This window comes from Cebidichthys violaceus, unplaced genomic scaffold (assembly GCF_023349555.1).
Source record: "Cebidichthys violaceus isolate CVI_PGR_0920_01 unplaced genomic scaffold, fCebVio1.0.p SCAF_112, whole genome shotgun sequence".
Classification (NCBI taxonomy): domain Eukaryota; kingdom Metazoa; phylum Chordata; class Actinopteri; order Perciformes; family Stichaeidae; genus Cebidichthys; species Cebidichthys violaceus.
The window spans coordinates 115,001-138,440 of record NW_027176277.1 but is presented as its reverse complement, the minus strand read 5'-3'; the positions used below and the strand labels follow the sequence as shown (position 1 = coordinate 138,440).

The 23,440-nt window shown below is 47.0% G+C and overlaps 2 protein-coding genes across 3 annotated transcripts in view; one reads left to right on the top strand and one right to left on the bottom strand.

Annotated features, from left to right (window-relative positions):
* Positions 1–8,972: 8,972 nt before the first annotated feature.
* On the top strand, positions 8,973–10,667 carry LOC137868468 (amphoterin-induced protein 3-like). The gene is given in 3 exon segments (XM_068705262.1): positions 8,973–10,322; positions 10,324–10,353; positions 10,656–10,667. Coding segments are annotated over 3 exon segments (1,392 nt in total).
* A 7,060-nt stretch (positions 10,668–17,727) lies between these two features.
* The window catches only part of tasorb (transcription activation suppressor b), a 12,751-nt gene continuing 7,038 nt past the window's right edge, over positions 17,728–23,440 (bottom strand). The window contains exons 16-23 of one of the 2 annotated variants that reach the window (XM_068705269.1): positions 23,095–23,197; positions 22,113–22,975; positions 21,219–21,341; positions 20,946–21,105; positions 20,735–20,843; positions 20,472–20,650; positions 19,741–19,875; positions 17,728–19,524 (exon numbers count right to left, since the gene is read on the bottom strand). In XM_068705269.1, the coding sequence (XP_068561370.1) occupies positions 18,266–19,524; positions 19,741–19,875; positions 20,472–20,650; positions 20,735–20,843; positions 20,946–21,105; positions 21,219–21,341; positions 22,113–22,975; positions 23,095–23,197 (2,931 nt within the window). In that variant the 3' untranslated portion in view covers positions 17,728–18,265. The remainder of the gene's footprint in view (positions 19,525–19,740; positions 19,876–20,471; positions 20,651–20,734; positions 20,844–20,945; positions 21,106–21,218; positions 21,342–22,112; positions 22,976–23,094; positions 23,198–23,440) is intronic. The other variant, XM_068705270.1, reaches the window with a different exon arrangement.

Sequence of the window (23,440 nt, the reverse complement as noted above, 5' to 3'; positions counted from 1 at the left end):
GAGGATCGGCAACACCGTCTGCGTTCGCTATCTGATGGCTGCAACCTTATTGAAAAGCTGATAATGATATTTGGTGAGCTTAATGGTTGCCCTCTGCAGGCTACAATCAGTCTCACTCAATCCTGTTTTCTTACCCTCCCCCCCCTCCCTCCCTCCCTCCAGTCTCTTTTTCATCTTCCGCCTCTCTTTCACAGCATGCGCATGACAGCGTGAGACAAGACGTACGGCTGCTTCTCTCGGTTTTAGAACCGGCGGTGCCGCATCATTTTTCCCTTTTTTGTTTTCCCAAATAGAATTGGTGAATAATCAATGAGAGTCACTGCGGGTGACTGGCCTCTTATTGTGTTTACTCTACTCCATTATCCTCCGGGGAGGGGGGGGGGGGTTCAGCTGCAGGACAGCATTCTCCGGAGCCGCCGGTCGGTCGGAGACCCCTGCTCAAGGACACTTCGGCAGGGAGAGATGCTAATGTGACAGAGGCTTGAACCTGGACTCCATCGTTAAAAGCCAAAGTCGTCTGCCTCATTAGGAGCTCCCCCCTCGCTCCTTTATAGTAAACGCAGGATGCCAGAACATGGTATATGTTCAGAGCTTCTCTCTAACATGAAGGTGTAATGATCCAATTTGCCCACAGGGAACATTAAAGTTTCATCCGACGTGTTCTAATGGAGTCATAGAGAATTTACTGAGAGACGGTGTACGTCTGCAGTCATCTCTGCTTCTAGCTGACTTCAACGTTCATGACGAGTTCTTCAGCGCAAACAATGCAAACCTTTGAAAACACCCAGAGGCTTTCAAGCTACATTGGCATTTTCATTGTTAACACATTTGCAATAATTAACAGAATCACATTTTTTTTTATTTTTATTATGATTAATAATGGAGTACGAGATAGCATTATTGAGCCGCGCATTAAAACCGCACTCATTAATTCACTTTCCCCGAATGCACCAACTCAGACTACTGAGCGGGACTGTGGAAAGGTCAACGTGATCATTATGTAATTTAGCTGGAGAACAATTATGAAACGGTCTAATAAGAGTCATTTATAATGCTCCTTCTGAGCACACCTCCTTCTCAGTGAGCCAACTGTCCAAATATGAAGATCCATTTCACAGTTTAAATTAACCTTTTCTGGTTCCTGAAGTCAATGCTGCCGACGATACTTCAGTGCAATTTTATGTTATTATTTTTTCAATAAAAAAAGTAGGGATCGGGTGCAAAACTGTAAGCGCACATTCCAAGAGGAAATGGCGCCACACAGCGAAGCTTAACGCAGGGCGGACATAGCCGATGGGCCGGCTTTGACCGCTGTCAGGGGGCGTGGCACTCCTGGTGCCGTTGAGCCGAGGAGGAGGGGCCAACTATGACAATTCCGTTAACAGACCGCAACCGACAGATCCCATTCATTCCGCCTTTAAATAAAGAAGACGAGTTCTTCTTCCACCACTGGGGCGACCAGTAAAACTGACAGTCACATACTGTACAGTACTCTTCTTTTAAGACGTCCTTAAGCAAATCCATTCATTTGTATGTGTTAAGCACAGCGTGGAATTGAAAAATATATTTTTTCAAGTTTTGGCACCTTATCCGCTTCCTTCCTGTGCAGGCAAATGCCTTTTGTCACGGGGGGGGGGGGGGGGCAACGTTGGGAATGGTTCCAGAAGACCAACTCTCCATTTTGCCAGCTTCAGCACTCAATAGCTCCATGATTAAAGCCAGTCCATTTTATTGATTGAAAATGAAGGAAAGAAAAACCCAGAGCCTTTCTGCTCCTCAGTCTGCGCTCCTCCATCTGTAAAAGCGGTGGAAAAGCCTCCCTTGACCATGTCCAGGCAATTAAAGGTGGAGCGGGCCCTCTCCTGTTGCACTCAGTGACTCCGGCCATGCTCTGTTACCTCATCTCATCAGCTGGGGAAAGTATTGCTGCTTGTAGCTCCGGAGAAGGCGGCCACGAGTTAAATTGAGTTACCTGTTCAGAGATGGTTTCATTTTCTCCGGATGGCCCCGGAGATCCTTGATGGAACCGCTAACTGCTCATCGCCCCTCGTGTCCCACGGTGTCTGTCTGAGCCGAGAGCGGGGGGTGGGGTGGGGTGGGGGGGGGGGGGGGGGGTGGTGACATGGCGACGCGTGGCTCAGGTGGTGAAGACAGCAGCTGGCTGCAGGAGCCATCACACCGTCTCGGTGAGATATCTCGAGTGTAGTCGGATAAAAACTGATGCATAAGATGAAAAAAAAATCTCATCTTTGTGCTCCGTTTCTCTGCCCTGCCTTCTCTTTTTTTTTAAGACATGCATAGATCATGAAACTAGCACCAGCTACTTTCTGTCAAATCCGCTCTTTTCAACGTCATTCTTTAAAAAGAGTGTAATGTCGGCATTCGTAGGCACAGGGACACTCACACAAGCAATCAGGCACATCAGAGGATATGTAGGCAATGAAGTCTCTGAGTAATAAGATAATGATCAATTTTATGGCTGTTATTTATATGGCATCACTACATTATGTACATTAATCGTTATTGATTCGGACATAATGGATTTTTCCAAGATACGTCGATGTACCGGTGATCTGGAACGGGAAGAGGCAAGAGGCTCGGCTCACGTCCTGTCTGTCTTCATTGATAACCACAGGGTAGGAGATGAAAGGTGTAAGGAGAGGTGTAAAAGAGATAGAGATAGATAGATAGATAGATAGATAGATAGATAGATAGATAGATAGATAGATAGATAGATATTTATATTTAAGTGATGCGGGGAGATAACAGTTGAGAAGATAAACAAAAGGAGAGGAAGAGAGGATGAGAAGACAAGAAGGAAAGGAACGAGGGGAGGAGATTTAGTGGATGAGCAAAGAGAAGAAAAAAAAAAAAAAAGATATGAGGGCAGGGGAGAGAAAACAAGAGATGACAAAAAAAGAAAATGGGGAAAAAGAAGAGGAAGGAGATGAGAGGATAACATAAAAGAGCAGGGGGAAGAGCAGACAGCCTGCCACCCCACAGTCACGTCACACAATTTACTATGTTCTGGCCCATAATGTTTTACAGCACAATCGCTGATAGCACACAAGTCAGTAGTGATCTCATTTCACAACCCATATCCTTCGGTAATGTGAACACAAAGGGAGAGGCGCGGCCATTAGCGGTGTCCAGTTCTCGTCGACTGCTGCTCATGCGTTAATTGGCTTCCACGGTAGGAAGCGAGAAAAGGGTAAACAGCAAGCAATCATATTAACTCATGTGAGTCCTAATTGAAATCCGTTAACAATCAGCGCAGATGATGGGGAGGCCGAGGAGAAGCGGAGGCCCGTTCATACCCGGAGTCCTCTTTCCGGCACGCCGCGCTCTGTGTGTACGGACACGCGTGAGGACGTGGGCTTGCATTATAATCAAGAGTTATGCCTGAGCTCTGTGCTCACGGGGAGCGTAAACACAGCAGCTTATCATCTGCACATGTGAGCACTTCAGTCGGAGTTTTGCTTCACAATAAATTAGATTCTGGTCCCCCCCCCCCCTCCTTACTCAGTGTAAAGCAGGTGGTTTTGAATATCCAGGAGCATCAAAGTTCATTGTGCTACAATCAATGAAATAAGGAAGGAATAATTCTATGGGGTGACATTTTTGAGAAATACTTTTATCCGCCTTCTTGCCGAGACTGAGATGAGAAGATTGATACCGCTGTCATATTTGTGCGGGTAAATATGCCGATTAGCTTAGCTTAGCATAATGATTGGAAGCAGGTGTAAACAGCTAGCCTGGCCGTGTTTAAATGTAAAAAAAAGAAACACCTCTATAGCTCACAAATTAATATATTATATCAAAATGTTAAAACGTCTCTTCGAAGCACTCAACTCCCCAGTTAAATCAACCAGAGCTAGGCTAGCTGTTACCCACTTAATGTCCTTTTTAAGCTAATATAAGCTATGCTGGCTGTAGCTTAATATATCTCCACACATATTTGCACGCAATTTCTTTTTTTAAAAGATTATTTTTGCATCATTGTTTGGGGACACTCAATACACAGGGAGGTTGGAAGGAGATATACTAAAACAAAAACTTGTGGAGCTAACATGAGCAGAGTACGTTAGCACATCATTAACTAGCTTTAGCACTTCTATGCTACGTTAGCTTTTACTTCTTAATGATCGCAACAGTGAATAAAGAGGAACGGTGTTGTTCCTTAGTTTCACTGTCTTCTGTCTGGATCTCCAGGTGATGCGGTGGTTCACTTTCACTCTGATCTGTAGCATTAGCTTCTGTCTTTATCTTTTTAACGTGTTTTCACTGATGAATCAGTTTGACATCCTGGATATTTCCTCCAAACACATATTGTACACCCTTTAAATCTTTCTACAAAGATCATATTTCTTCCGGGAGTGCAGTTAGTGACAGTGTGGGCCCGGTGGTAGCTCCGACAGCTTGAATTATTCAAGTAGTATACGTCTACTAGAGTGTTTTTTTTCCATCATTACCTTGTATAACATGTATTATTAATTATTAGCGCTATGTATCTATGTTTTAGTATTTCTTAAAATGTATTTGTATGATATTCCTTCTCCCTTCATGTAGCACTAGTAATAGTGATCGGGGAGAGGAAAGAGTGCACTGGATGCTTCACCATTCCAGTTGAGTCTCACACCACTAGATGGTGTACTCGTCTCTTCACGCTGTCATCACACTACATCCACTAGATGGGTTGAGTGGAGCTCTAACTGGAAAAAAAAAAAAGAGATAGACTCATATTGCCTTTGAGCATTATGCAACATATAAAAACCGCTATCTCACCAGGCGTTGGGGGGGGTTTTGGAGTGAGACGATCACCGTGAAGACGCAGCATACGGAGCAGCCGAGCGGCTCCTCCAGACAAGCAAACAATCCCGCGCCGTCTGAAACTCCTTTTTCAACAGAGGGCTCAACCAGACCGCAGATTCCCCCCGCGGAGAGAGAGCAGAGAAATAAAACTCAAATCCTCCGAATCTTTATACAGGCACTGACTCATTCATATCTGAGAGTCTTGGCTGTCATGCCATGCTAACACAAAGCTGTTGGAAGGCAGAATAAACAGTGAACTGAAGGGGGTGGGTGTATGCTCAGGTTCAGGGGTTCACAATTGGCAGACAAAGGCTACGGAAGCTCTTCGGTTGCAGTGTTTACAGAGTTGAATTGAGTAACGTTGGAGAGTTCAGTGCATGCCCTGTCACTTTGACAAATATGTGCTCAATAATTAACACGGAGCTTGTTTGTATCCCTTTCTTCTGTTTCAGTGTGTCTGTAAAAGCACGTCGCACTACGTTACTGAAGGAAGATGTAAAGCTAGTTGGTATTCAGCTAATATGCATATTATTAATATCATTTCCAGACTTGGTCTATATGAGCCGATTATTTAAGTGGAGAGGAGGAAAAACAGATTCAATCTTAAAAGTCTGCATTCATCCATTCCAGCGGTATAACTTTCAACATTCTTCTTCTTCCATCTGAGAATATAAAGCTTTATATTATCGACTCAAAGCGAGCTCCGCTGCTTCTCAAGGGCAAGATAAGAGCAGACGTTTCCCTTTGCTGTTGTCTGTTTTCTGGCTTCTTCTTTCTGCCCCCCCCCCCTCTCTGCAGCAGATGGGAAAGAGAAAATCACGCCGGGGGCGGGATGCATCGGGGTCAGGGTTTAAGCTTCGAGGTCCACTCTGAAACCCGGCCGATTGGACGGGACTAGTTTTGCATATATACGCCGAGTCTAATCAAATATATGCAGAAGAAGGAGGCGGGATTTGCAAAAGCAGCTTGATACAGAGATACTGATTAGATTAGGGATTTTGCAGAACAGCAGGCTGGAGCCTGACAGTCCAGTCGGACAGCAGGAACAAGTAGAGACTCAGAGGTTTATAGTCCACAACGACTGGAACAAAAAAAAAAGGGGGGGAAAAGATGAAGAAAGTGTTAAAATTTCATTTCAAAAATTGTCATTTTGTTGAAACTGCATAGCCTAATACTGAGTGAAGAGAGGCAATCGGCAGTAAAATAGTCTTGCGGATTAAAATGAATTGAATTCAGCACAGAAACGCCACCATCTCTGCGTCTTGCTCACCTGTTCACGCTTTGGTTCCATTGATCTCGAGAGAATGAAAGTCAATGGTAAAAATAATGAGGCACTAGAAATGTTCAAGTATGTCACCGTTGTGTCAACAGCGGCACGACAAGAGCCGACTGAGAAAAAAACAAAACAACAACATGTTCCCCGCGCAATTATACCGCAGCTAAAAAAAAACAACAAAAAAACCACCACAAAATGACATCACGCTGGCACGACGATGCGCGTTATTCAAATGTTTCTCCGATTCTTCTGAGCGAACACCGAGCCATGAATCATTAGCAGCTTATGCAGATGAAGCCACTGGTGTATAGCTCTTATGTGATCCATTTACAATTAAGGACTTACAGGGAGAAAAAAAAAAAAAAAAAAACACACCACATACATGATTGGAGCAGATCATTGAACAAACAGGGGTGTTACATAACACCTTCAAAAAAAAATCAATGAAACGTGTTTATTTAAAAAGGTTTGCTTTACAGCAGGACAAAGTTCAATCTGCAGGGAAGGAGGCAAATTACTTCGAGGGGCATTTGAGCCCACGAAGAAACACAACACCTGGAGGAGGGCCTGTTCGGAATTCCTCTCCGACACATCTCCAATGCACACGTGTGGGCGTTTACATTTCCTACACGCTGCAGCCAAGCTGGATGACTAGCCTTGGGACAAGATTGTGCGTGATGCCACAATGCTGAAGACGACGGTGATGCCTTGTTCCACACAAATGCATCCAAAATGTGTTTTTCCTCACTTAAACCTGTCCTTAAAAACACTTGAGGGGGGGGGGGATCTCAGACTGAAGCCTTTCCACCTTACATTCTAGCTTCCTGCATCCATCCGCATGAGGACTTCTGCCCCCCCCCCCATCAGCCCACCCTTGGAGACGTGACCCCCATCCGGAGAGCACGACTCCACGGGAGGAATCGTCTCTGCGCCCCTGCAGAGTGAGCGAGTGGGAGTCAGTCAAAGCCTCGAGCACTTATAGGAAGGTGGTGGAGGGTTGGGGGGGGGGGGGGGGGGGGGGGGGGGGGGGGGGGTAGCAGCGGCGAGGAGGTGGCTGCTGGGAGGCAGAGCTAATTCGCTGTGACAGAAATCAGAGCTGTCAGGGCCACCATGACCAAGCAGCATGGACAGCGTAGATCCAGTCAAACCCAATGGAGAGGAGGGATGTCGGGGGGCTCAGAAAGAAAAGGGGGGTGTACTGATTAAGGCACTTAGAGAGAGAGTCTCTGTGTGTGTTGGGCGAACATCATCCATCCACTCAAAAAAAAAAAAAAAAAAAAAAAAAAAAAAAAACCTCTACTAAAATAGAAACGACACACAGGTAAGAGGAGACCTTCACAGTCGAGAAGACTTTCAGCACAGGAGCTGAATAAATAGAGCCGGAGATGAAGAGGAATGGACCGGAAATTCAAGAAAAGGAAAGAAAAAAAACAGGTGTGTTTACAACGATAAGCACAGCCGACATCTGGACGGAGTGGCACATAATAAAGAAGAATAACATGCATAGCTAAGTTTCAGCCCCCTGCATCGGGATGATTGGTGAAAGGCCACATGTAGTATTCACGAGTAAAGCTCCTTGGTTCTACTAATCTGGCATTAAGCGAAACACTGAAAGTTTAATAAAAATAGAATATTAATACGATAAAAAAAACGATATTGTTTGAAAGAGAGAGAAAGAGAGAGATAGCATCATTACTTAATGATGAGAGCGGGAGACACAAGGGCTGGTCTCTAAATGACACGGAGGAGGAGGAGGAGGAGGAGGAGGAGGAGGAGGAGGAGGGGATTGTGGGAGATTAAGTGAGCTCCGTGTGCCGTTTGCTATACGCGGGCAAAGCACTGCGGGATGTTTGTTGAGCGGCACTCTCACTTGGGATTGAAGGAGAAAGCCGGTAGGGGAACCCTTAAAGTTGGCGAAGGCATTGTTGCCGGAGGAGGAGATAAGGATCGTTCTGGTTACTCGCTGACGGGACACAACTTTGAGAGAAGAAGACGAAGAGCGAAAGGAAAGTTGGGAGTCTCATGTTGTTGCTAAAGCGGTCTACTTTGTGTGGTTTGAAGTGAGGATTTTTCTTTTTTTTCCTGCATGGGATTAAGTAAGTGAGCCAAATTGCTCACTCATCTGGAAGTGGTATGAACTTTTCCCCTTTTTCTGCTTTCAAATTCACACAGACTTACAAGTCTGCCGGCGGAAAATCTCTAATAATGTTCATCTTCACGTCAGTTGATAGCAGCTGAGAAGACATCTTTTTTTTTTTTTTTCCTTTTTAAAAAGGTGAAGTATTTCTCTCTCGTAATGTTTTAAGTTTCCTATTCAGTGGACGGTGATTTAGAACCGAGACGAAATCGTCCATCGACAAGAAATTGAGCAACTATTTTACTGTCGGCAACTATTTTGATCATCAAATTATTGATTCTGAATCCTCTGGTTTCACGCTTCTCGTGTGTAAATATTGGTGAAGTAAACGTCTGAAGGACTGTCAGATAAAACAAGATATTGGGATAATTTGAGCAGCACTTTTCACTATTTTCTGACACTTTAGTAGACCGATAATGAAATGTATGATTTCTTGCAGCCCTACAATGATTACTGCACCGGAAAAAAATAAAAAATATTATATCTGTAGAAACATCTCTAGTCTGAGGTGAGTATTTGTGATTCAAAAGCTGAAAAGAATTCCCTGGGAGGACATTGGAAGCGTCCTTCACCTTCTGCCCTGCACGGCTTTAACCTCGTACTCATATTATGTTCAGCTCAGAGCAGCAGGTGGGTTGAAAAGAAGAGCCTTTCAATACATCACGCTGTTTCTCATTTGCTTCTTATCTAACCAGGGGAGAGAGCCAGAGGGATTAGAAACCTTGAAAGGATCCGACTTCCAGAAACATGACCTCCGGACTGCGCCCGGGCCCTCTGCTCCTCCTCCTCCTCGTCCTCGTCCTGCCCGGCTCTGAGGAGGCGTGTCCCTCCATGTGCATCTGTGTATCGGACACCGTGAGCTGTAGCTCCAGCGGTCTGACCAAGCTGCCTCTGTCCCTGCCCTCCTCCTCCATCACCCTCGACCTCAGCCACAACTACCTGTCCTGGCTGTTTCCGGGCAGTTTCAAACGAATGCCCAGATTGGAAAACCTCCGGATGGCCCACAACCAGTTCGGCTCCCTGGGCCTCGGGGTGTTTCGCAACGCCTCGGGCCTCCGGCACCTCGACCTGTCCTCCAACAAGCTGCACGTGGTGGAGCAGCACTACTTCCAGGGGCTGTGGCGGCTGGAGGAGCTGCTGCTCTTCAACAATAAGATCACGCAGGTGGAGGGCGGCACGCTGAGCGGCCTGAGCAGCTTGAAAAAGGCCTACTTCAGCATCAACCAGATCACGGACTTCCCGTTCTTCTCCATCCGGGACCACAGTCACCCTTTCCTGTCCATGCTGGATCTCTCGTCCAACCGCATGAGTCGCCTGCCATGGGAGGACGTGAAGGCTTTGCCCGGGCTGGTGCAGCGGGGGCTGTACCTCCACAACAACTCCCTGATCTGCGACTGCTCCATGTACAGCGTGTTCTGGCACTGGGACCTGAGGGGCTACGAGTCGCTGAGGGACTTCGCGGACGAGCACACCTGCTCCATCTACGGGAACCCGAGGGCCTCCATCCGGTTCCTGCGGCACTCCCGCTTCTTCCGAAACTGCACCGTGGAGAAGCCCGTCTCGCTGCCGGTGACCGTGCTCCTCTCGCACGTGGTGGTGACCGAGGGAGAGAGAGTGCGTCTGGACTGCCAGACGTCCTTAAGCGGCACGGAGCTCTCGTTTGCGTGGCTCTCGCCCAGCAAGGGCCACATCACCAACGCCAGCGCCAACGACACCCTCATTAGCCTGTTTGCTAACGGCACCTTGGAGATCCGAGGAACCAAAGTCAACGACACGGGTTTGTACGTGTGCACGGCGGCGGATATCAAACAGGCGCTGAACGCCACCCGGGAGGTGAACGTGACGGTGCTGCTGCCGGCACCGGAGTCCTTCAACACCGGCTACACCACGTTGCTGGGCTGCGCCGTGACCACCATCGGCGTGCTCGTGTACCTCTACATGACGCCGTGCCGCTGCCGCTACTGCAAGCAGCCAAGACCTCAGGCGATCCCGGTCGCGACCTACGACCCCAGCGGCCTGACGTCCGTTTTCTCCACCTCCATGAGAGACCGTCACAAAATACAGACTAACAAGCACGTGGCATTCATGGAGCCCATGAGTGAAGAAGGAACAGAATGGGTCCTTGAGAGTTGATGGTTTATCACCAGTCTTATTTTCCACTTTTTTTTTTTTTTTTTTTTTAGGTGAACGGTAAAGAACATCGTGTCTCTTTTCCGACTGCCAGCTGCAGTTAAAAAGTCTCCTGAATTAAAAAAAAAAAGAGGAAAAAAAAGCAATATCTCCTGTTCTGCTCCTCTCCGTCATCCGGCCCAGTAGTCGAAATGAAAGTTTCAACTTTGGTTTATTACCCTCAGTGTACTGACAATACTAAATCACAGCAGAGCCATTATCGGCCCTAAAAATCAGCTAATAACTTCTCTGTGTGCTCAGGTACGGCACTAAGGGAGGGGGGGGGGGGATATTTCTCCTGGGGCCAGAGAGTGAATCCGGCTCGCTTTCCACAAAAAAAGTGTTTAACTAGGATTAAAAGCCCCGAATAAAAATAAATAAAAAGGCTGAAAGTTGAGGACTGTGACGGACTGCAGGAGGGAAGTTCAGCCTGTGTATCTTGGCTGAGTTGAAGGGATCCATAATTAGCAGAGATAGGCACACTGTTCTATTATACAGCCCATATTGCTATAATATACAGCTTAAACACGGAGCACCTAAAACTCCTGCTCCGTGTTCCTAATAAAGGATTTCATTCCCTTTAGATCAGCTGCCTGCTCTGATATAGTTTTGCTTTTGAAGGCAATTTTAGCAAATCTATTACTACCATATATTAAAAAAGAGGAAGTAAGATACAGCAAGCAATAAACGCTTCTGTGCACAGGTCCATAGCTTTCAGCAAACATTAAATTAATTAAAAGAATCTTATCTAGCAGAGAACAGAGAGGTGTCCTGCTGTGATCCATCACACATACTGTACACACACACACACACACACACACACACACACACACACACACACACACACACACACACACACACACACACACACACACACACACACACACACACACACACACACACACACACACACACACACACACACACACACACACACACACACCTGTTGCATTAAATCTGGCAGCCAAAAACAATGCCGCTTATCTGGCAAACAGCGAAGTACAGAAAATCAGGAGCGTCAACACGCCGGAAAACAAACAGGGATTGGACTGCTCTTCAAAGACAGCATCTCCGTGATCAAACACAGCGGAGCACTTTGAACGCTGCGGAACTAACGGAGTGACAAATACTTCCACCGGCTCTGACACGAAACCCCCCCCCCTCAAGGGAGCATCAGTTTATCTGTTTTTATTTTTAATTCAGTGCAACATGCTTCGAATGACAAGAATTACACGCCGCTACACCGGAGATGAAAGACGCAGAAGAAGGACTTGCATTCTCTGCCACGGAAGAACATGGAACGTGTGTGTGTGTGTGTGTGTGTGTGTGTGTGTGTGTGTGTGTGTGTGTGGGATGAGAACATTAAGTCCATGACATGTAAGACCAGAGACAGCATCCGGGTGGTCGGGATGAAGGGATGTTTAAAACCAGATGGGACAAACAGTAGCCTCTAAAGAGACATAAATCGATTTCTTTAAATCCACCAATGTTTGGAGATTGTAGTTTAATCTTAATGCACACAACGGATGGGACTAAGGATTGCACCGGGGATTGAATTGGGATTAGATGTAATCCTTGGTATAATATCAAAAGAGAAGTTGTCAGCGACGGTGCGTCTCACAAAAAGGAGAGCACGTCGTCAAGAGGACGGGCCTTTTCATTCCCTCTAAACCCTTCATTAAAACTCCTTTCAGGCCCGAGACGATCGATATTGTCGCGCAACTCGATTGTAAATTCACAGACAAAACAAAAAAGGTGGAAATCTTAAAAAAAAAAGAAAGAAAAAAGAATCCAACGTGTAGCCGTGCACGAAACAGGGGACGAACTCGCTCTTTGACGACCAACACCATTAAACTCTCAGAGGATTGAGCGACAAACAAACAGTTTGTATTGTGATGTAACCGCTGCCGTTTAATCGCACTGAATTGTTAAGTTTTCGCAGCGGTCAAATCGCTGAACAGAGCTTATGTAACACGCCAGCGTGTGCGTGATGTTACATCTTGTATCAGAGACGTGACCCGGTGGGTTTCCAGAGACAGTGTATCACAGACATTACATGGTGTGCTGACTTGGGGTTAGGTTTTAGGAGATTACCACGAGGATAAAGACCAGGTGCTCTATCAATTTTAGTGTTTTTCTTTTTAATCCCTGTAATCTGTGCTCCGTCGCAGCTGGGTTTAGGATTTATTGTTTCTGATATGATTAGCAGGCAGGTTTTAAAAACATGGAGGACGCGATGTGAGCACTTCTATTACGCGGGGGCGACCCCGGTTACGTAACCGCCGCTGACGATTTAGGGAATCAACCGTCAGAGCCGGAGTGAGTCAAGTTCGTATCCTGATGCCACTCGGTGCCCAGCATGTGATTTAAACCTCGTGACAGCAAGTACTTTATGATAATGGTAGGCCTCGGCGGTGCATTGTGGGAAAAGAACAAACAAACAGGAGGTATAAAAACACCATCAATTAGAATTAAATTGTTACAAAATTTGAAAACACAAGGAGGCGGTATGCAGACATTTGCTGAAATGTTCTGTATTCAGATTTTCTTCATGATAACACTTCATAATAACATCAGAAAAAAAAGGCTGCAAGTCTGCATTACTCAGTCTGTCTGCAAATGATCCAGAACCACTCCAACAAATTAGCCAGATGTGAAGGGAAAGACCCGTCGACGCTTTGAAAGCGAAACGCAAAACACTCCATCAGGCTTCAATTAAAGCACAAGCTCCCCTTTCCAGAGTGATTGTTCTCCCCGGTTCTTCTGGGCTCCGAGGGATTTCAAAATCATCGTATTCACAGATCTAATTACTTGAAGGGGAAAAAAGGGGGTGTTTACCAGAAGTTGAATCGCTTCCACTGGCGGGGGGGCCGCCTTGACTCTCAACGGGTTACTGAACTGTCAAAACAGTCATCAAGCAGGAGTGGAGGCATCCAGCTGTGACACACACACACACACACACACACACACACACACACACACACACACACACACACGTCAGACGCTGTGACACCCACATACACAACCTCAGTGGAGGCCCGATGCCACCAGAACCCACTCAAAACCCTTATTTCATTCTAATTGGACACTTTGTTTTGGAATAGGTGCTCGAGAGAAACACACACACACACACACACACACACACACACACACACACACACACACACACACACACACACACACACTTCAGGTATACTTAACTGAGGGTCTGTTTTATTTAGGAGGTGAGCTGGTCGCCTCCCAAAAAAAAAAAAAAAAAAAAATAAGAGACTTAAATAAATGGGCCGCTGCACAGCAGACACCGGGCTGTTTATCATACCTCTGCACTCGGATGTGAACGCAGGCCGGTTTTTTCCCCCCCTTTTGTTTTCCGAAAGCAGGACGAAGCAGCCGACGCTGAACAGGGTTCTGGTCTCGGTCCGATTACCGTGGAGCACGTTGCACCTGAATAATCAAACGTGTGGATCAATCACAGCACGCAAGCGATGCATCCTTATCTGAGCCGCGCAGCGTGATGGAAGCGTCTTTCCGAGGCCGTTATGTGCTTCGGCGCCCAGAGTTTAGCTGGACGTTATGAGATCTGACAAGCACGATGACTCAAAGAGTCGTAACTTTTATGTTGTTGCTCGCGACCGCTTTTCTTCAAACATCCGCTCGTGGTTTTATTCTCCCTCTGTGCTCGGCTTGGGCCGTTTCTCCCACCAGCTTTATTGTATCGTGTGAGTAACGGTGGCTCCTTTGTTATTACCCGTCACACTTGTCCACTCAAAGACAACACATCTGATGGAATATGGTTTTATCATTTCCATTAAAAAAAAAAAAGAAAAAAGACGTGTACTGTGAGAGACGGTATAGAAGACTTATCTGCAACGTCTTAGAGTGACAGTGATACTCAATAATGTCATTTCTGGTGAGGTTTGTCTTATCTTGGTCCACCACTTTGAGATTGTAGATCACATCCAGTCATGCTGTGCACATATTTAACAATATATGCAAAAAAAAACTATTTTTATATCAACGTGACGTGTTCTTACACAAGCTACCAACCAGTTATAACCACTAATATAATGACTCCATCCTTCTATCAAGAGGTGTGTGTGGAGCTAAGAATCCTCTGTAAGCCCCGCCCTCTTTTTAGTGCTCCAATCAAATGCAACGGACTTGATAACGGGTTTCCATGCTAACTCGCTAAGCTAAAACATGTTCTTAACATCGGCATGTTAGCATGTTTAGCTCAAAGCACTGCTGCGTTACAAAAATAATTGCGATTAACGATATTCTCCAGGTAATAAACAAAATATGCTTAAAACCGAAACGTGCATCATTCTCTTTACTTTACATTTTTGTAGAAAACGAGCCTGATAGGACGCATCTTTTTGTAGAGAGCGTCCTTTTTTAGTCACAAACAAACAATATTTTCTAAGGTTATTACATAATTAAGTGTCCATGCATAAATAAAGGATAAATTAAATGAAATATAGTGTGAGTCTGTTCTTTCTTACATCATATTTCCTGTATTTTATAATATGCAGCATTTTCCTATAACACTGTATACACTCATACTAAAATAGTCCCTCTCAATCATCATAACCCACTACAAGTGTGTGTCTGTATGACGAGGTGCGATTGCATTTTAAAACTGGAATAGAATGACTGTTTGTGAAAAGCTAAGTAGTTCAATCCTTTATTAGAGTAAAGGTATCAATGTAACAATGTACAAAAATACTCTATTACAAGTTAAAGTTCCTTCATTCAAAATCCTAACTTAGTAAAAGTACAGAAGTAATATCAGTAAAATACTTTGAGTTCTGGTTGCGTATCCACGACTGATATCAGATTAATAATACAGACGCATCTATTCATAAGCAGCCAACATGCTGTTTATAAACTGAGGCAGTTGTCTGTCTAATATGAACAGCTTCATATTCAGTGAAGTCGTCCAGTGGTTCCAAACCTGAGGGTAGGGGTCCCACCGAGGGTCACCGGATAAATGTGTCACGAGATGATGAACGAGGTAGTTCAAAAGGAAAAACACGATTGTGCTACACGAGTTCACGTAAACTTTTAGGACTTTTCCCAGAAGCTTTCTCTGCAGTTTACGTGAATTATTGGACAAGTCTACCTCTTTGTGCCTTGAGCGTCTATTTAAATGAAACCATGTTAGCCGCGTAGAGGGGTAATGTCCCTTTGGTGGAAGAGCTCATTACTCTCTCTCTCTCTCTCTCTCTCTCTCTCTCTCTCTCTCTCTCTCTCTCTCTCTCTCTCTCTCTCTCTCCCACACTCACACACACACACGATAAAGGTCAGCACTGCTGTTTCGTGAGTGGTCATAAGCCGACGTAGTACTTTTTATAAGCTCATCATGTTGTTTAAGGCTACACACTACGGGCAAAATACATCGTTATTCAAGCACTGGACAATGATGAGAGATTGGGCTTAACTTCATAAACACGACTTCTTTCAGACTAGTGGAAAAAAAACTTAAAAAAAAAATACACATTTAGATGTTTATTTTACTACTTTGTCCATTTACGTCTGTAGATTTCTACTAAATTCCCCAAAAGTTATTATTAGATACCTCATTTGCATATTTAAACAAAACATTTCAGAAAACTTGTAATACAACATTTGTTTGTCTTAATGTGAGTGATGAAGTGGTGAAGTTTCATGGTGATATCTACGAGTTCATTTTTTGACCCTATTCACCTGTAGAGTCTTCTGAACGTCTGTCCTTTAACTAAACGTCTCTTTAAAGGACGTTTTCTTACATAGACCAACCTTTACACCAGGGGTATTCAATTCAAATTCCAAAAGGTCCAGATTGAGAAAATCTCCTCGTGCAAAGGTCCGGAACGTTACAATAATATCTAACTTGCGCTATTTAGTGTGAGTGAGTGAGTGAGTGAGTGAGTGAGTGAGTGAGTGAGTGAGTGAGAGAGAGAGAGAGAGAGATAGATATAATGTAACTAGTTACTACAGCTGTAAGAGACATGCAGTAGAGTACAAACACAACATGCCTCTGAAATGTAGTGTAAGATAGATACAAGTTCTGATAAACCTGCCGTATGCTACCTGCCGTATGCTATGCTACCTGCCGTATGCTATGCTACCTGCCGTATGCTATGCTACCTGTATAGCACCTGACGGTAATGCAAATATGAGTAAAATGTTGGACTTACCTGCACCAGGTGGCCAGAAACATGACTCCCAATAACCGTTGCTCCGTATCTGCTGAATGTGAAAACGGTTAGCTTTGTGCTAACAGCTCATCTGTCAATTAACCGTCAACAGGTGAGTGTTATGTTCATGGCCTGTGAAAAAATCCGTTCCTACAGGTGTTAATTGTATATTCATGCAATGTATCATTTGATTACATTCTTTACAAAATCTACACAATACACTAATATTTGTAAAAATGACTTGCTTATATTATTATAGGTTTCACTTGTCTGAATATCTATTGTATATTCGCTTTATTTTTCATTGTATTGTTAATATTTCCATGTACATCCTCCAGATACGTGCAGTTTATTGACTGTGTACTTTCCCTCCATCATCAACACCTGCAAATCCCGTGGACATTGAACACAACTCCCCAAAAAACGCAGCTCAGTGCTGCGTTTGAGGTTAAGCATTCCAGGTATAAATGAAACGGTGAATAGTAGGATGCAGCAAAGTACAAAATAAAGTACCTTGCTTCGTGTTTGTGTGATATGTTTAAAGGGCAACTGATTTAATAGAGGGGGGGAGGGGGGGGGTTCTTAGTTTCCAGAGTTACTGTGGCACATCTAATGCACCACTGGCTCAGCAGGCTCTGGAGATAAAGTGGTAACCTATTTTTCCACATTAAGAGGAAATGGCGCCCCCTGGTGTTTTTATTGAGCCAGCTCCTCCACCGGGTTATAAGAACACAACAGTAAACCCACACAGAGGGCCCTCATCATGATCCCTTCAGTGGTGGTTTGAGTCGAGGGGCCGACGGCACTCAGCATGGAGCCTCAAGGGGCTTTTAAGAGCTGCATTTTCCTCCAAACTGCTCTCCACATGCAGCTCACCCCGCCGGAGCAAATAGATTTCACTGATTTCCACCCGCAGTGCCCGGCTCCTCCTCACACTCACCAACGATTCCAGTATTTAAAAGCTCTTTTTAATACTCTCGTTTTATGAAGAGCGACACACCTTCTCTCTGAGAAATGTGAGCCACGTTTAAGTTTCAGCGTTCTGCTTTTTATGACACTATTTTGAAGCTCATCCACCTTCATTCTGCACACATCAAATGTAGGTTGATGAATAAAAAGGAGGAGAGTTTTGAGTGAAAGGACAGTAAGACAGCTGTGATTTATATTTTTAATAGTTTGCTTGACACCGTCATCAAACTGGTCACACAAATAAGATTTGAAATGTTGTATTTTTTTAATAGAATTTAGGACAACCAAATATGTAAAAGAAAAAAAAAAAAAAAAAAAAAAAGAGAAAACCAACAGCAAAAGCGAAATTGAATTCACTTGATTTTTTTCTTCTTTTCGTTTTCCTTAAAAAAATATCAGCCTTTCCCCCTGGTTCACGAACCGGTTCAAAACCTGGACGAACAGAAATAACACGATCAATTCCGAGAAGCTGGAAGGCCATTACCATTTGTTGGCAAATATAAATATAGTGGTTTTGAACAGGGGAAGAGTGTACGTACAGTTCACACCACGGTAGGACACTCGGCACTGCCTGTATCGATTATTTCATTAATGTAGAAAACCAGGATTCCTTATTTTCTGATTCAAATCAATGCGTTTATGACAAGGAAATATTTACATTCAGCCAGCTTTAATAGTCTCTGGAGTTTGGCGTTTGTGTTGCCCTTCGCTCATGTTGATTGTCTATTCGGGAGCATAATTGTGAGTGTATGTGTAGTCCGAGTAGTGATCCTGGGCCCCGCCCCTGCCTGCCGGGTAACCCCAAGAGCAGGGTCCACCTCCCCCCCCGCCCCCCCGATCGTGTCCTCGTCCTGGCCGGGGCCAAAGTGCTACCGGTGGAGGTCCTCTACCTCGATAGCTCCCTAAAGAACCGAGACCCATACCCCCCCGCATAGGCCCATGGTCCATCTGTCCAGGGATGCCACCTATACTGCCGTACCCGATGCCACACATTGGATGTGGAGGCATCTTAGGCCTGAGTATAGAGCCCCCCCTGGTGGGCACTGTGGGAATACCCACAGAAGCTCCGAGGTTGTTAATGCAATTCACCTGAGTCCTGCCCCCCTGACTACCAGGGGCGCTGCCTCCGAGGGTTTCCCCAGTCTTAGGAAGCCCGCTGGGGTCCAGAGGTCCGCTAGCAGTCCGACAGGAGCTGGTCCCCCATAGACCGTCCCCGGGCCGAGTGAGTGTCCTGTCGTGTTGCGTGGGGGTCCCGCTAGCATTTTGATGAATGCCAGCCATGTACGCAGAGTCATTGTGGTCTGTGTAAGGGAGGGAGGTGGTGAGCGGGGAGCTCCCAGCAGCCCCGGCTCCGCCGGCGTCCGAGCCGTACGTGTGGCCCAGCATCATGAGGTGAGGCGGAGGGGGAGGTCTGACCTCCAAGGGGAGGGACGCCAGGTTGGCTAGAGGTCCCGCCGCGGCCATGACGCCCGGGGGCGGGATCATGGCAGGGGACGGGGCCACTGGGACCGGCGGCCGGTAGTCCTGTTCCTGGGTGCTGCTGCAGGGTGACGCGGGGTAGGCCGGGGAGGCCGCGTAGCTAGAGGAGCCGGTGTAGGACGACCACGAGGCGGAGGGGCACAGGAAGCTCTGGTGGGGGTTCACGGGGAAACCCCCCGGGGACAAGCCCCCGATGTCCGAAGAGCCCATCCCCATCTGGTTGGTGGCCTTGAACTGAGAGATGGCCGTTTTGAGAGCGCTGTAGTCGGACAGCGTGGGAGTTCTGTCGGGGGTGGCCTGCTGGTCCGGGAGCGGAGGCCGAAACTCCTCCGTCTCTGGGGGGGGCGGCAGCGGAGGCTTCCCCTTCTCCACGGCCTGGCTCCGCTCTGGGGGATCCGACGCAGCGGTCGGCTCGCCGCCGTCCTTATTATCCTCATCATCATCCTCATCGTCCTCAGAGTCTAACGACATGTCCTCCTCTTCCACACACTCGTCATTCACTACTAGGAGAGCAGGAAAGAGGCAGAAAGAGAGAAGTGGAAAAGAAGATATTATCAAACAAATGTGTTATAGATGCATTAACAGCATCAAAAGTGTATTAAAATACCTTAATGGAGATATTTAACTGGTAGGAAAGCTGCACAGAACTAAAGTTACACTGCACGACATGAAAATCCTCAATATTGTTGGCGGTTAGTCCTGCTGTTGACGCTACCCACCTGTAGAGGGCGGTGTTGGAAGCTCATTTTGATTGATGGAGCCGATCAGACTGTGGAAACCGCTCATGATGTCGTCGATGCTCCCGATCACAATCCCGTTTCTGGAGTACTGGAGGAACATCTCAAACGGCCTCTCTGTAAAAAAAACATCACAAATAAGCTGTTAAAACAACGGCAAATCATTTTAGATCACTCCACTAATGTATATACTTTTGAAGGTATAACACTTTAAACAGAGTTATCATTACTGTAACGTGAAGCTTAGTTTATACTCTGTGGTGAAGCCGACTCGAGCGCTAAAAAATGACATAATCGCGTCGTGCGATCACACGACTGTTACGAATTCACTGATAAAGGCACCAGCTACGTGTTATTTAATGCTTTTAATACTTGAATTCTTTACAGATCTTGTACAAAGACAATAAAGTAGTCCATGAATATGAGATACGAGTCGCACTCGTTGTCTTTTTGATTTCTCTCAGTTCATTTTGTTTGTACGCCCTCTGGCCTCCGTTAATGCTCGTCTGGAGGCTCCTTCTACGCCGCCAAAAAAGCTTTACGGCTGTCATGAAGCACGCATCCTCCGTTTGGTGCTCAAGGCTAAAAAAAAACACCCAACGTCAAATAAAACAAAAAGTAGCCCAAACGGATAACACGAGGCAAAGCAGCGATGCTAGTCCGCCACACGACAGCGACCCTGCGGCTGCTATTTCTGGTGTGAAGGACGATACCTGTGAGGAAGATAAGGTGGCGCTGCTGCGTGTGCTGAGCTTGGAGCTTGATCAGGCAGTCCAGGTCCGGAGCCTGACGCGACTGGGTGTCGCACTCGTGATAGGGCAGGAACTCCACCAGGTGCTTCTTCTGATAGGACGTGAGGAGGTTCAGCAGGCCCATGGCGTTGGTGTTCAGCCTTTAAGGGAAGCAGATTCATAGCGTGTCACGGTATTGCTTCACAGCTCAAGGTCTGGGTGAAGCTCCTCCTCAAGATACTGACCTCCCCAGCTCTTTCAGCTTCTTCTGGGACTTGCAGTGCACCTTCCACTGCCACGGGTGCTCGGGGGTGCTCTGCTCCTCCAGGAACTTCAGCAGCCCCTGCAAACGATCTGCACAAACAAAAAAAACAAATAAAACGAAAGCTCCTGAATTATCGCCCGACCGATCGGTGAATCCGCAACAGCTCCCCTCGAAGAACGGCCAAACCGCACCCTGTGTGATGAGGTCGGGGTTGAGGACGAACTCGTCGGACACCATGAAGCCGCCGGACACAAAGAGCTCATTGTAGGTGTGGTTCTTCACGTCGTCCAGAGTGTCCACTCCGGCGAAGCTCACCGAGGGCAACTTCTTCAGAGACACCAGCGCCGGGATCTGCAGGGCCAGAAGAGCAACATCTCGATACAGTGAATAACCCCCCGACAACGCAAACGGTTAAACGCAACAGATGTTTCCGATCAGCTGGCGGCGGGGAGGCGAGGTCGTACCTTGTGCACGTGCGCGGCGATGTCCTCGTTCGGGATGATGATGAGGAGCTTATCTAAACTGCCGCTGTTCTCCAGAAACGTCTGCGGGCTGCACTCGCTGTTGCCGAGACTCTTCAAGTACTCCTTTGTGACAAGACAAGAGAGGGAGACGGGAGTCGTTCAGAGACACGAGACGGAGGAATGTGTCCTCCTCGCTTACGCTTACAAAACAGCGACTTGACTGACGGCTGCAGAGAGAGCCGAGCGCCGAGGCGAGGAACGCATAGTGACAAAAGAGGAGCCGGTGTAGCATTTCACATTCCCACCGTCGGTATATATGCAGCTCCTCTCCTGTGAGAGAGTGTGTGTGTGTGTGTGTGTGTGTGTGTGTGTGTGTGTGTGTGTGTGTGTGTGTGTGTGTGCGTGTGTGTGTGTGTGTGTGTGCAATTTACTGCTGCAGAAACTGATAAAAAAAAGAGATCTAAATTAAATCTACAGATGAAAAATATGAAAGAAAATGGAGGCGCATGTACATAAAATCTAACTTTTGGTACTTAGTGGAGACAGAATCGTATGAACACTAGAGGACTAAGAGATCCCAACAGTAACAAATAACACCTTGAATTTGCCCTGAAACGATTTGATCAAACGATTCACAGAAAACGATTAGACAAAAGATTTTGATAATCCCGTTAAAGTGGAGGCAGCCCGTCAAACGAATCAGCTGTTCGCCTTCTCAAGTGTGAGGAGTTTATTTTTAGAACAAAAAAATCTTTGCGTTGTGAATGGATCTAGTTGAAGATGTCACGGAGGATTCTGGGAGCCCGCGAGGGACATTCTTCACTATTTTTGTGACCCACTTATTGACGGAACCGTCTCGCAGATGAATGAAGCGACTGCGACCGCGCGCCGTACCTTGATCTCCTTGCAGACTGTGCTCTCCTCCCCCTCGTCCCCGGAGTAGATGTAGAACTTGACGGTGTTCTTGGTGACGTCCTTGAAGATCTCGACCAGGCTGCTGAAAACCTCGGGCTTCAGCTGACCGATGAGGCTGCCGGCCAGCAGGCTCGACCCGCCGCCGGAAGCCGCTTTCTGGGCCTTGGTCTCTGGAGACTCCGGCGTGACGTGAGAGGGGGAGTAGATCTCTCCCTCCGGCTCCGCCGACGAGCCTTCCGCTTTGGACTTCGTGGACGCCGTGCCTTTAGCGGTGCCCATTTTACTGCTGTGAGAGGAGGCAGAGCTCTTTGGCAGGGAGGGGTCCGCTTTAGGCTTGGCAGTCTGTACCGGGGTGGGGGGCGGCGTGGCGAGATTAGACGTGGTCACCGGGGGCGGCGGGGAGGTGACCTGGGAGGGAGCGGGCGGGGCCGGGATCAACTTGTCCATCTTCTCGCACAGCGCTCTGACGTGGCCCTGAACGGGGACGGGGGACACGAAGGGCACCACAAAGTCCGAGAAGCAGCTGTTGGGCAGCCAGCAGTAGCGGGGGGGCAGCCGCGGGGACAGCCGCGAAGAATAGCAGATGTGGTGAGTCTGCATGATGTTCTTAATGTCAGACGTGAGGCTGTGAATCTCCTGGTTCAGTATGGTGTCCAGGCTGATGGAGGGCCGGAAGGGAAGTTCCTCCGCGGCCGGCAACGACGGCGGCGGCGCGGCCGCCTTTTTTGTTTCCGCGTTGACGGGCGTCTTCGGCTCTGCGTAGGCGTCCGCCGCCGTCACCGTCGCCATCGCGACCTCGGCCTCCGGCTCGGGCTCCGGCTCAGGAAAAGGCTGCGCTTGGTCTGGAAGGAAAAAGAAGACGAAGAAGATGGGAAACATGTCACACAGGAGGCCTCGTGAACCAGATCTAAATATGCCCACAAGGGAGAGAGGCCTCTGTGTAAAGACTGCTTTGCGGTACCTTCACTGGCCGGGTTCACCCAGGCGGCGGTGTCTGAGGTGTGAGCTTGTTCTGCTGGGGAGCCCGGGCTGAGCGGACTACCAGGGCTACAGTCCATGTCCTCCTAAGCGGAATAAGAAAAACAGCAATTATCTTTAGATCTACAAACACGTTTAAGGCCTCGATCGCACCGAGACGAGTCGGTGGTGTTCTGTGGTACGTGGCGCCCGGTGTGCACTTCTCTCTGGTGCTTTACATCGTGGTTTTCTAGCGGGTTTTTTAGACGTATAAAGAGACATTTTAATAACAGAAAGAGAGAGAGAGACCGCACGAGGCACGTTGTTTGCTTTTGATCTCGACTGAACAT